Source organism: Phaethon lepturus, unplaced genomic scaffold (assembly GCF_000687285.1).
Source record: "Phaethon lepturus isolate BGI_N335 unplaced genomic scaffold, ASM68728v1 scaffold35514, whole genome shotgun sequence".
NCBI lineage: Eukaryota > Metazoa > Chordata > Aves > Phaethontiformes > Phaethontidae > Phaethon > Phaethon lepturus.
The window spans coordinates 1,347-13,600 of NW_010533166.1; the positions used below are offsets into that span (position 1 = coordinate 1,347).

General features: G+C 42.6%; 1 protein-coding gene across 1 annotated transcript; it reads right to left on the reverse strand.

The window, feature by feature from the left end:
- Positions 1-2,191: 2,191 nt before the first annotated feature.
- ST6GAL2 (ST6 beta-galactosamide alpha-2,6-sialyltranferase 2) lies at positions 2,192-12,024 on the reverse strand (the record flags this gene model as incomplete). The annotated part of the gene is given in 5 exon segments (XM_010285092.1): positions 2,192-2,366; positions 3,480-3,578; positions 6,732-6,829; positions 11,083-11,916; positions 11,919-12,024. Coding segments are annotated over 5 exon segments (1,312 nt in total), but the record flags the coding sequence as incomplete, so codon positions are not given.
- Between the last annotated feature and the right edge of the window lie 230 nt (positions 12,025-12,254).

Sequence of the window (12,254 nt, forward strand, 5' to 3'; positions counted from 1 at the left end):
GGTGCACTCAGTTGTTTCTGCCACCTTCAGTTCCAACAGGATTATTTGCTGCATGAGTTGTTGAGAGATACCTGATCTGAAGACCAACATGACTTTTCAGATTTCTGCCAAGCTGCATTATATTTTTAATACTTTCTCTTGCCCTTCAAGTCCACTTTTGACAATATGCAGTTGCTGTTTCTGTGCCATCTCACGGTTTATATTACGTTACACATGCAATGCATAGACATCCACTCAATAAGGTGCTAACATAGGAAGCCACTCCTTAATAAAATATTCAAAATACATCTATTGGAACTAGATAACTAGCTAGTTATCAAATAAGCTATTGAGATATGACTCCAAATAAGCTTGTCTTATTGCCTTGTTTTCTTAAAGCTAATAATAGTATTACCAAAATGTCTAAGCATATCTTTTGGAAAGGAACAATATAAATAAAATTCCCAGTAGAGGAGAAGGAGGCAAATTTGCATTGTACACACAGAGTATATTTATCTGTACAGCTTTTATTGTTAATGTTGTTAATGTTTTTGCTGGTTTTCAAAGCTTTCTCTGCTTGAAGGATATTTTTTGTCAAAATTTGGGGTTGAAGATACTGTTCTATTCTTACAGTAAAATTAACTCAATTTCTTCAAAGAAAGCTTTTGAAGTGTTTCTTATATATGGTAGAAGTACAGATTGATGACACAATGATCCTCTTCACTGTTCTTATGATCACCAGCTGTTAACCTATTTTTATAATAGAATGGTTTGGGTTGGAAGGGACCTCAAAGATCACCTAGTTCCAACCCCCTGCAGTGAGCAGAGATATCTTCCGCTAGACCAGGTTGCTCAAAGCCCCGTCTAGCCTGGCCTTGAACACTTCCAGGAATAGGGCATCCACTGCTTCTCTGGGCAACCTGTTTCAGTGCCTCACCACCCTCATCATTCTTATATCTAATGTATGATAATAGTATCATACATTAGATATAAGAATTTCTTCCTTATATCTAATGTAAATCTACCCTCTTTCCATTTAAAGCCATTACTCCTTGTCCTATCATTACACGCCTTTGTAAAAAGTCCCTCTCCAGCTTTCCTGTAGGGCCCCTTTAGGTACTGGAACTTCACCACTCCAAGAAATGCTTTTGCAAAATGTGAATGCTGCTGGTGAGATCCTTCTACATGAGGAGACTTCTCCTTACAAATTTTCACTCAGGCCATAGATGAGCATCTCCCAGGTACCTTTATTTTTTTATACCCCTGAGAGCCTCAGCAATACTCCCCCTAAGGCCTTTGGTGTGTTCCTCAATACCATGGGATGCCACTACTGTATATAGAGCCCAAGATACGTGCTCAGAAATGGTTTTCCTATGTCAGATGCAATCTCAGGTATCTTCGCTTTCAGATTCAGATAGAAAGAATAAAAAGACCATTTTTCTGACTGCAGCAAATACACAGACCAATATCACAATGTCAAGGAGGAAAGGATGGAGCTTCCAAAGCGGAAGATGGTATTTGGAGCTCTCTTGCCCTGTGTGTCTCTAGAAGCATGAATGAGGAACACCCTTGACTCAGCCTTGCTACTCTGACTACTTGTATCCTTTAGACATCCACGATCAGGACCTGCTATGCATCAGGTAAGTCGTCATGCTGGATGAACTGTGGGCTCAGTGCCAAATTATGCCCCAAGAAATACTAAAGAAGGACCAAAAAAATACAGTGAAATTCTATTCCTTCAAGTGTAATAAGGAAGAGGATGCTTTGGCCACTTTCAGACTGAGCACTGGAAGGTGTGACAGAGCATGGGAAATCCCATTCCTTGACCTGTAGAAGGAAAACAGCTTGTCCTGTCAGACTGCACCAGTGATTTCATCCTCACTGTAGGATCACTTCTTGTCTGATGCACCTCTGCTCTATGAACAATCGAGAAGATTCTCAACAGATAAATTAATATGGAATAATACAAATTTCTCACAGATGTATTTTTTATAAGTATGGTACGCATACTATGGTTGTGAAGGGCAAGAAAGTAGAACATTCACCCAACTATTTTATACTTCTCATACCATGTATTTTAGCTAGTCATTGCTTCAGTATAGAGCATCAAGAAAAAACAATACACGTATATGGACTTGATCCTCATGCAATTGTACACATTTACAATTTTTAAATCTAATATGTCTACTGGGCTCATCTTTGATACACCTACCAATAAAACCTGAAGAAGGAGGGTTGGGCTGTATCTTCTCTTTAGTGTTCTCCTGAATGATGTCCCAGAGCTGCCATATAAACTTTGGATGGAGAATGTAAAATGGCTGGTTTGGATTCTTCCTGCGATGCTGTATGTAGGGAGTGAACAGATTGTAGTCTGGCTTCTTATACCACTGAGAGGAAAAAAAGTAAGAATTTTTATAATCTTACGTGTTTTGAAGACATTTTGTTGTTGTTGTTTTTGTTTATAATCAATGTGTTTTGAACAATACATGTCAAATCATGTGAACTAGTTTCATTCAAGTTCTCAGAACGGAAGCGAAGGTAGCAAAGCAGCCTGCACTGGTGGGTGCTGTCCTCACCGTGCATTACTCTGCTTCCTCTCTTCATACAGAGACTCCCAATAAGCAATTCACCGCAGCGTGATGCGCCAACCCCACCTCCGACTCCCAGGCGGTAAGTAAGGGGTTCAAAGAGCCCCGACAGAAGACCGAGGCGCTGGGGTGACCCTTCCTCTGGAAGTACCCCCATCGCCGGCAGCGGCAGCGCATGCAGCAGCCGAGCCAGCCGCTGGCGTCCCTTGCTAAGGGAGTTCAGCAGATGAAGGTTGATGAAGGTTTGCTTCCTACTTCGCAGCCCGCTCAGCTCCGAGCTCCCTCTGCCAAGAACCATCAGATCAGCTGTCCTCTGGAGCTGCAGCACCCGCCAAAGCAGGGACCACCCCCCAGTGACAAGCAGATGGACGCCTGCTGCTCTAGCAAGGGGGTGGGCAGCGGGGCACAGATGGCTGTGGGGGAGTGGACACAGAGGGAAGACTGGTGGGGGGGAGGCCTGAGAAATGGGGAAGGCAGCAAGAGAGATTTTTCATTAGGGTGTTTTATTTTGTCTGTGAAGGCAGAGGGGAAGGTGGGAAAAAATGGGCACAATTCTTCACCTTTACTGATAAAACCTCCTTCAGAAATCTAGCAATGTTCCCTCCTTGGAAACACACAGAAAACTCACTGTTATGTGAAAATAGCAATATTACATTAAAAAGAGCCATCATCCATCTATCCTAGCATCTCAGAGCATCTCAGTACAAGTGCTGGCTACTAAAAAGCCTTTGACCAATAAACCAGTTTTGACCAATTCATGCAGAAATAGCATTCCCCACTCCTTCGATAAAGTAAGACTTTGGGGTTCACTGTGACAAGTGGGAACCAGGAGACTGAAGTACCAAATACATTCATTTTCTCCAGTGCTTTCAGACCAGTTGGGAAGAAAGGACCAAGCTGACACCTTACCACGTTCAGGTTTGCAGAGTAGGGGGCAGGATCCCAGGCTACTAAGATAACATCCTTGTACAAGGAGCTGTCAACAAAATGATGGTTTGGGTTGGTGAGAATCTGCAAACACAAATGCAAAGAATTGCAAAGCGTTAAAAGCAAGTGGGATCCAGAAAAATGGCAAAATCCTTCTCTAAAATGAACAGTCCTCCCTATGCTGCTGTTTGTTCTGCTTTAATTCTGGTCGATTTTAAGCATCTTGTTTTGTTTAAAAAATACATATAAAAAAAGAGCTTAGCCATAAACAGCACTCATGACAGTTTGAAGTAGCAGTATGCTGAATTACTCTCCATCTGTAAGGGGTGTGATGGGACCGCTTGAGATGCTGCATAATTGTATATCAACGTTACTGTGTACTCTGGAACTTGAAAACGAAAGCTACAGTATTTCAGACTGCCTGCAGGATCCTCCTCCTAGACACAGAGCAGCTTTCTTTGAAGGGCTACAAGCCTCCAAGGATAATGTCTTCCCCCACTGCCTTTTGGTTGCTTTCTCACTTCAACAGCAAGACAGTCTCATTTCAAGCAACTCCAAAAAGGCAAATTACAGACCATGACTGTAAAAGCTGGTATACCCAGAAAAATAATTCCAGTAACAGGCATGTGACAGGGCTATTTTTGAAGTAACTTTCATATTGCTCTGATCAACTGCTCTCACGTAACTGCCTCCCGCATCTCCTGGTACTCTGGCTGATCCTCTGCCCCACTGGAAGTTTACTTTTCATTCCTGGGGGCTCATCCCTTCCCAGACCCTCCACACCTAACCAGATCTCTGTGATCCCTGGTGTATCCAATCTCAGGCAGGATTGAGCTGAATGATTTCAGCACTGGTTGAAACAGCATGAATTCGGCTCCAGCTGTTAAACTAATCAACATTTTAGACAAATAAATTCATACTAATTTTCATTTCCCTTTAGGATCCAATGAGCCATATTTGATTATGCATATTTTTCTTCAGAAAAATAATATTGTTGCCATAGCAATATTCTTCCTACCATAAACTTTGAGCTTAATGACTTCCCATCGGCCTTCTACAACAAGAACAGAATTAGTCGCGCTGCCATCAGCATCCGTAGCAATAATTCTCAGAGCAGTTTTTGCCTGAGAACATAAACTCCTTTTTGGAGAGTACAGAGTAAACAGACCAAAAGGTCAAGCTTTTAAAAACTCTGTTCTACAGTTATCACACAAAGGAGCTCTTACTTGCCTTTCAGTAAGCAAGAGTCCCTTGGAGGTGTTATCCACAGAAATTTCACTCTTAGTGAGCTTGCATTCATATGTATGAGATGAGTTTCTTCTGGAATAACAACATCTGTTGTGGCTGCATTGGCTTCCTTCATGTCCTTTGAGCTTTCACAGCGAAGAACATGAGGGAAGACGACGGCCACAGCAGCCTTTTTAATCAACTGAATGGAGGAATTTCCAACAGTGAGGAGGGAAGGAGGGTCAGTAAACCTGTATGGGTAACCCATCTTCAGCACTGGCAGGGAAAGCAACTTTTATCAAGTGGGCCGGGCAGACTTCTCTCCCAGGGAGGGGAAGGCCAGTTTCTCAGTAGGTGGCTAGAGCATCGCGGGTGGCTTCTGACCTCTTTGAAGGAACAGAAAGGTGGTGAGAATATGAACATTTGTGAGGAAGCTGTGTGAGCTGATCTGGCCTGAATTTTAGCCATGCCCTGTGTTTTCTTGAGAAGCCTTGTGGAGAGCAAGCAACATAGGGTGCAGCAGAGGAGACCATGGGACCCCTCCATTACCACCCTGGTGGGAGTGTATGGCAGCAGCTCTGAGAACCAGGAGGACCCCAGCCTGCTGCGAGCAGCAGAGAGCAGCTAATTTGCCCCTTTAGTCTCTCTGAATTCGCTGCGGAGCTAACAAAGCTCAGATCACTCCCTGGAGGCATTTCACTCTTCTCCTACGGGGAACCTACTGAAACTGGTCCCCTAAATAAAGTTTGTAAACCCTCCTCCTTGCCCAGCACAGGAGTTCAGGCATGGTCAGCAACCAGGGTGTTTGGGCTAATGGTAAAACAAGGAACAGTCGGGGTTTGGGGGAAAGGAACAAATAAAATAAATGACATTAAGGTCAATGTTCTCCAACACACTGATTTCAGCACTAAAGCCAGAGGAAGATATTTCTGCTTTCTTCCCTTTGAGAAAAAGAAAGGGGTCATATTTATCACAGATAACTTCAAAAATCTGTCCTGTGGCCTCACAAAGAGCTACAAAATGAGTGGGAAGGGAATGACAGTGAACAGTCCTCTATGTAGTGGCAAAGAACATGAACTTATACACACATCCTGCCCACCAAGGACGGACTTTGCATGGGCAGTCACTCAAAGACAAAGAAGAAAAAAATAATTTATAAGAATGACAGTAAATGAAAATTTTGCTCTCACTCAGCAAGAATCACTATGTACACAGCATGCTACATGGCCAACCATACTACTGGTGTTGACTAAGTAAACTCACCATTTCAATACGTCACAAAATTTCACAGTAATTCTGTTGCTGCTTTTTGGCTGCATTTCATAAAGAGGAAAGAGGCTTGGTTTGCCCAATACCAGGGCTCAGGCAATGGTTTTTTCAAAATTGAAGAACTACTCTCAACCATAAGGTGTCACTATAGCTCAATGCACAACTATTTGTTGACATCCATATGCAGAAAATCCCATTTTCTGCTTCCATTCATATGAACAAACTCACCTTATGTGTAATATCCAGTGTACATTAAAGTTTTCTACTAGTTCATTCCAGATTTTTAAAGAACGATGACTTGCCTGAAGTTATGTATTACAACAACTCAGTTCCCATTTCTTTCACCTTCCAGCAAGGAAATAATTGGGGAACTGGAGAATATGAGAAAAGAGCTTTGGGATCCCACAGCCCAGGCTTTGTGAAGATCCTGGAGGCAGTGTAGTGAAGGTCTTCTGTACTAATGGCTCTGGCATCCTGCAGAGCCTTTACAGATGTAGGACACATGAGAAACTTCACAAACCAGTTCTTTGACACGAGGGTATCAAGTAACTACTGCAATCACTCTACACTGACAGCAGCGTGAACCATCCCTGTAAGGGAGAATTTATACCTGCTCTACATCATGACTGTTAAATCACTAGCTGTTTCCCAGATTACCCAACACTTTCTCAGAAGTTACGAATGTAATGTCATATCTTACAGAAGTGACATTGACTTGAATTCACAAAAGGAAGATCTTACCTGAGAGTTAATGATCCTCATAGTTGTTTTATTTCCAACATCTTTTTCATAGCCATGTGTTGGAGCAGAATTAAATCTTAGAACAGCATCATGAGAATCTAGGAGCACAAATGAGGGTGTAATTTTTATTTTTCTTAGTAATATAGCACATATAAAACAAATTATCTAAACTAACATAAAACTTACATATTTCTCCAAATCTTGATATTCTAAGGACAATAAACATTCTACTATGCACAAACAAAAATCTTCTTGCATCTGCCACACGTTATTAAAATACACCAGAAAAAAAGTTCAGAAGAATCGATTAATTTAGCTTGCAATACTTAAATATTTCTATTAATTGGATAAACTTGGTGTGGGAAGTTTATTAGTACATTCAGTACACACTGTTGCTCACTATTTCTATAGCAAAATGTACAAAGAATTACTCCATGCAAAAGCATGCTAATTGCAAGGATATCTAATTGCACATTTGAATGAATAATAATGCTTAACTATAAGCTTGTGCTTCACAGTATTTTATACTACCTGAAAATCTCAGACTACCCCTAACCTATTAATCATACTTTGTACTTATTCTCGAGGTCAGTAAAACTCTTAAAGACTCTGTGAAGTCAGCCCACAAACCTGCTCATACACAGAAATTTGAGGATCCCTTGGCAGCAAAGATCTAACAGAGCTGAACTGTCAAAAGTTGCCCCACAAGCTGTTGACCTCAGAGTCATAGAGAATAGAAAGCAGCTATAGGTCAAGTAATGGGTCAAGGGTAGACACTATGTGCAAGCCTCCGTTGGATAGAAGATAATCACCCTCCCAGTGCTTCTTTTACGGGGCTCTCAAAGCCCAAAAGGTATGAAGGAGAGTAAGACACTATATCCATTGCCCAGAAACACATAGCCCCCTGTTTGGTCTACTTTTATCCCTTTTATCCACTTTTATCAGTGGAAGCAGAGAATATGATTCAGGCCAAAATGCGCATGAAATGCCTTAAACCACATGTAGCTTATACAGCTGTTTTTCTCTAGTCACTTAAAATGTGGTTGTCTGTAGCTCAAAAACAGAGGAGGCAGAAGTTTCCAAAGATAACCAACATGCTTCAGTGGAGTTCAGGCCTGATCCTATCAAACTGGGATCTTCCATCCTTTTACACCTTTACTCCACACTTGTACTCCAGACAAGAAAATGTGTGACATGAAGCCAGCAGACCAATCTTAGCCATACTTGATTGCTTTATCATGTTGTGTCTGAAAAGAGATATTTTTGCCAAATGTCCACCGAGCCCAACTCCTCAGAAGCTAAGAAGGAATGGAGGCTTTTTCGATATCCCCATGCAGGGACAACCCTAGCCTCAACACCTAGCCTTCACCTGCCTAAACATAAGCATCTGGATTGCGTAGGAGCTAGAGGACATGAAGTCAACAGAAGCTGCAGGTACTCCACATTTCTGTAGAAGGAAAAATAAAAAAAAAAGGTCCTTTATACTTGAACATGTTAAGAACATAAATTTGGACCTGCATATGACAACTTTTTCACAAGCTATTGACTGAGAACTGGGAATCGGATTGGGAAATAGGAATTGTATGGTTCGTAACTTGAGAGACAGTGTGCTGCATTTCCAACATTATTCATGCTGGTTCTTCATATCAAGAGTAAACACCTTTCCTTCACCATAAAATATATGATCAGGACACAGCCTAACACTGATTAACAGCTGGTTTTAAGTCAACTGACTTTAACCTTAATAAGTAGTTGGAGATAACCATTTAAAAGATATAAAAAGTTTGGGTTTTGTTAGCAGACCCCCTTCTGATGATGCCAAAATGGTTGGGTCTCCCATTAAATAGCATGATCACGATGGGAGTGTTTGCTGTACTTGCGCCGTATTTCCGCACCTAGCTTCATTCAAAAACAATTGGAAGGGTGGGAGGAAGGAGGGCAAAAGGCAGAACACAAATTAACATTTCTCTCTGCGTTTCTAATAGGAGCACAGAAGAGGGAGCTAAAGGCCCATGAAGAGAAAGGTCATCTGTTGTTGCCCTCAAGCCTTTTTTTCTTTCGGGAGGATAAATAGTACAAAGCCTTTAGCCTGCAGCAACTTCATCAACCAAGGCTGTACAGCCCATGGCCCAAAAACAGGAACTCATGCATGGGGTATTCTCCTCTGCTCCCTAATGATGCCGACTTTGCCGCGTCTCTCTGGAGACGGAGCTTCTCAGCACGGGTGCCAGCCTGACTCCATGGAGGAGCACCACTGGCCACCCAAGATGCCTCAAAATGGCAGGTTTGCTTGCACTTTCAACCAAGCGCTGGCAGCCCTGGGGCCAGCTCTGGGAGAGGACAGTCCTCTCGTACCGCTGTGCATGCACAGGGAAAAAGAGCATCTTGTACAGTCTGATCTTCCCCTTCCTGGTCAGACTCTTCTCACTTTCTCAAGGACTGGAAAGGAGGTAGAAAGGCATGGCCAACACCTCAGCTGCAGGGAAGCATAACTTCTTCCCCATGGAAATAATAATAATAATACAAACAGATGCTGAGGCTTCCATTTTCCATTGTAAGTGGGAAACACTGGCACAATGTCTCCAGTATATTAACACTTCCCAGGAGTCACAGTGACCACCAAGACCCGTAGATTTGCACCACCCTTTTCAGGTGGCTCGCAGGAGTCAGTTGGTCCCCCACAGTTCTGGGCCAAAATCTCTGATCACTCACAAGTACCTGCCCATGGCCTGGAAGACACTTAGAAAAAAAACTTCTGTGCCTCCTGCTGCCCCACACGCTTTCCTGTGTAACAGACAGGAGAAGATCTGAAGCTTCAGTGTAGGCCCTACCAAACAGCATCTCCTCCCTTTAGGCAGCATCAGGTGACAATTTCAGGATTAAATCAGCAGCTCTTCCCCAGAGAATGGCATAAGCCTTCTGTCCAAGGGTGTTCCCGAGAGAACGGGTACACAGAGGAGCATATGAGCCCCAGGTACCATGCCAAAATCCACACCTGGGCTTCACCTGTGCGTGCAAATATGCCACGATGCACACTGTAATATATAAATGTGCAAGTATGTCACAGTGTGCTAAGGATTCTCCAGTACAGCAGCATAAACTGGATGTACTGGTGTAAACTGGGTGTACCCGGGAACACTGACAGAAGACGATTTTGTTCCAGCCAAGGATAACACACTGGAGAAGGGAGTAACTGTTAAGCTATTTCACTCCAAAGATTTCTGTATCAGTGGGGCTTCCTGTGAAACTGGGGGTGACTCTGGCGTGATTTTTGCTGCTGGGCACCTGTGCTGTGCTGGAAGCTTATTAGAATAGTTTGATAATGACGGCAGCTCTAATATATCCCAGAGATTTAAAGAAAACCCATCTGTGTCGAAGAGATGATACAGTGCGATGAAGCAGGTATTAGGATGTGAAGTCCTGGAAGATGGCAGGATCAATGAGTGCACATCAAAAGGTTTTTACAGAGAGCTGAAGGAGGTAACTCTTCTTGCTCCAGAAGCAAGTTCGAGACATACATTTCATCCTTCTTTCAGCACTCTTAGCATACTACATGTGTACTACTAAAATGGAGAACTACTGAGACATTAACTCGTTTTTGAAAAGAGAACTTAAAACTGACCTGTGTTAGTTTTACAGCTCCACAATCCTCTTCCGAATAGCTACCACAAAACTCCCACCTTGAAGTGGGCAATTCTGTGTGACGCCGACATCTCAGCACACCTGTAACCCCACTGACTCAGTGCAGCAATGGAGAAAATCAATGGGAGGAGATAGATACCTGAACTGATTTAAATCCACTCTTGGAAAAGAGGTCATGGGACTTGACCTCAGCACACGAGGCTGCTCAAGGGTCTGAATTCTATATGTCTGTGAACACTAAATGTGCAGGAGGTGAAGAGGATGCTCTACAAAGTTTGGTTTGGGATAGCAACAGCACAAGCAGTTTCTTTATGAGCCATCACAAAATACAGACAGGTACAACACAGCTTTGCAAAATAAAACCTGAACATGGCTCTAATCTGCTGGAGAAATACACACACACTGCAGCAAAATGTCAAAGATGGCAGATCTGATGAAACCAGTGCCTCCTTTATAGTACAAGCTGTAATATGATAAGAAGGCATCATTCTTTTCTTTAAACCAAATTATGACTTCAGGCCTGATTTTCCTTTCAGTTATATTGTCCTGAAAGGGAAGAGCTTCACTGAAGTCCATAAGCTCATGTAATGCTGGTGAGAACAACCAGGCTTTAGAGACCTATGCTTGAGAAGAATGAACCTTCTGAAAGACAAACATGAACACATACATGTACATATCTGTTGCACATAAATAGATGCATGTCACCCACCTATTTCATCCCCTAGAGAAGAATTCAGTATTGCACCAGCAGACATAACTACGGCACAGCTTCCAAAGCCATGTGTATACAATTTGCCCAGTGGAATTTGGGGAACGTGCTTTTCCCATCCAAGAGTGGAGAAGGGAGCCTCCTTGCCATCTATTGTTTTCACATTCACCCTTTCTTTTAGCTCGCAGAATAGCTGGTCTCCTGTCAACTTGGAGTTTCGTTTCCCCTTGAACCGCACCCCATGCTTATTGGTGCTCAAATAATCTTTCATCGCCTTCTGCAGTCGAGGGTTTAGCATCTTGGAAGAGACATCCCCTTTCCAAAGCTTGTAAAGAAAGGATTTCGACATTGTGGAATATAGCCCATCCCAGTCATCAGATTCATCAAGCATCTGGCTTCTCCGGTGCTTTGTGCTCCTTCTCCTCATTCTTCTCTGGTGGCTCCAGTTGTTGTGTAAAATATTTACTTTTGGATTATCCTCATCGGCTGAGATGAATTTTGCTATTTGTTGAAGATGGTTGTGTGACCGAGGCTGACCAGCAGCAAATAAATAATCGTCATTCACTTGGTAGAAAGCGCTTTTTGATTTTCTTCCTATCTGGGATGGAAAAAACTCATCTTCACTTCTAAAGGCATCTTCCACATCCGTCCATTTCTTAATACTTCCCGTCCCCGATTTAAATGTACCTAAGAGATCTTCATTAAGAAGTACCTCATTCCCATCAATGGTTTCAGAGAATGATGGATCGTGTATGGCTCCCATGATGACTCTCTGCTTGCCCTGAAGGGGCAGAAGCCTCTTAGTTTCAATGTATGAAAAGGAACAAAAAAAAAAGCAGTGTTGCTATCTGTAAAATAGATGAATATCACCAGAAAAAGCAGACCCCATGCGAAGATCCCGAACAGCATGAGTTGTTTCCATTGCTTCAAGTTAGGTTTCATGGCAATGCCTTTACCAGCTCCTCTGTGCCTTGAAGTATTGGTGAAGGAAAACGAAACCTGGAAAGAACATCAAATATTAATCAAGAACGGTTTTAAAAATAGATACAATCCAGAAATATCCTAACATGCTTTGCTAGAAGGTGCAGAATTAGCCTCCGAGCTGTAGCACGGAGGATTCAGAAGCAGAAACAAACTCCAGAGCCTGCAGCCACTGCAGGAGTGACACGCTT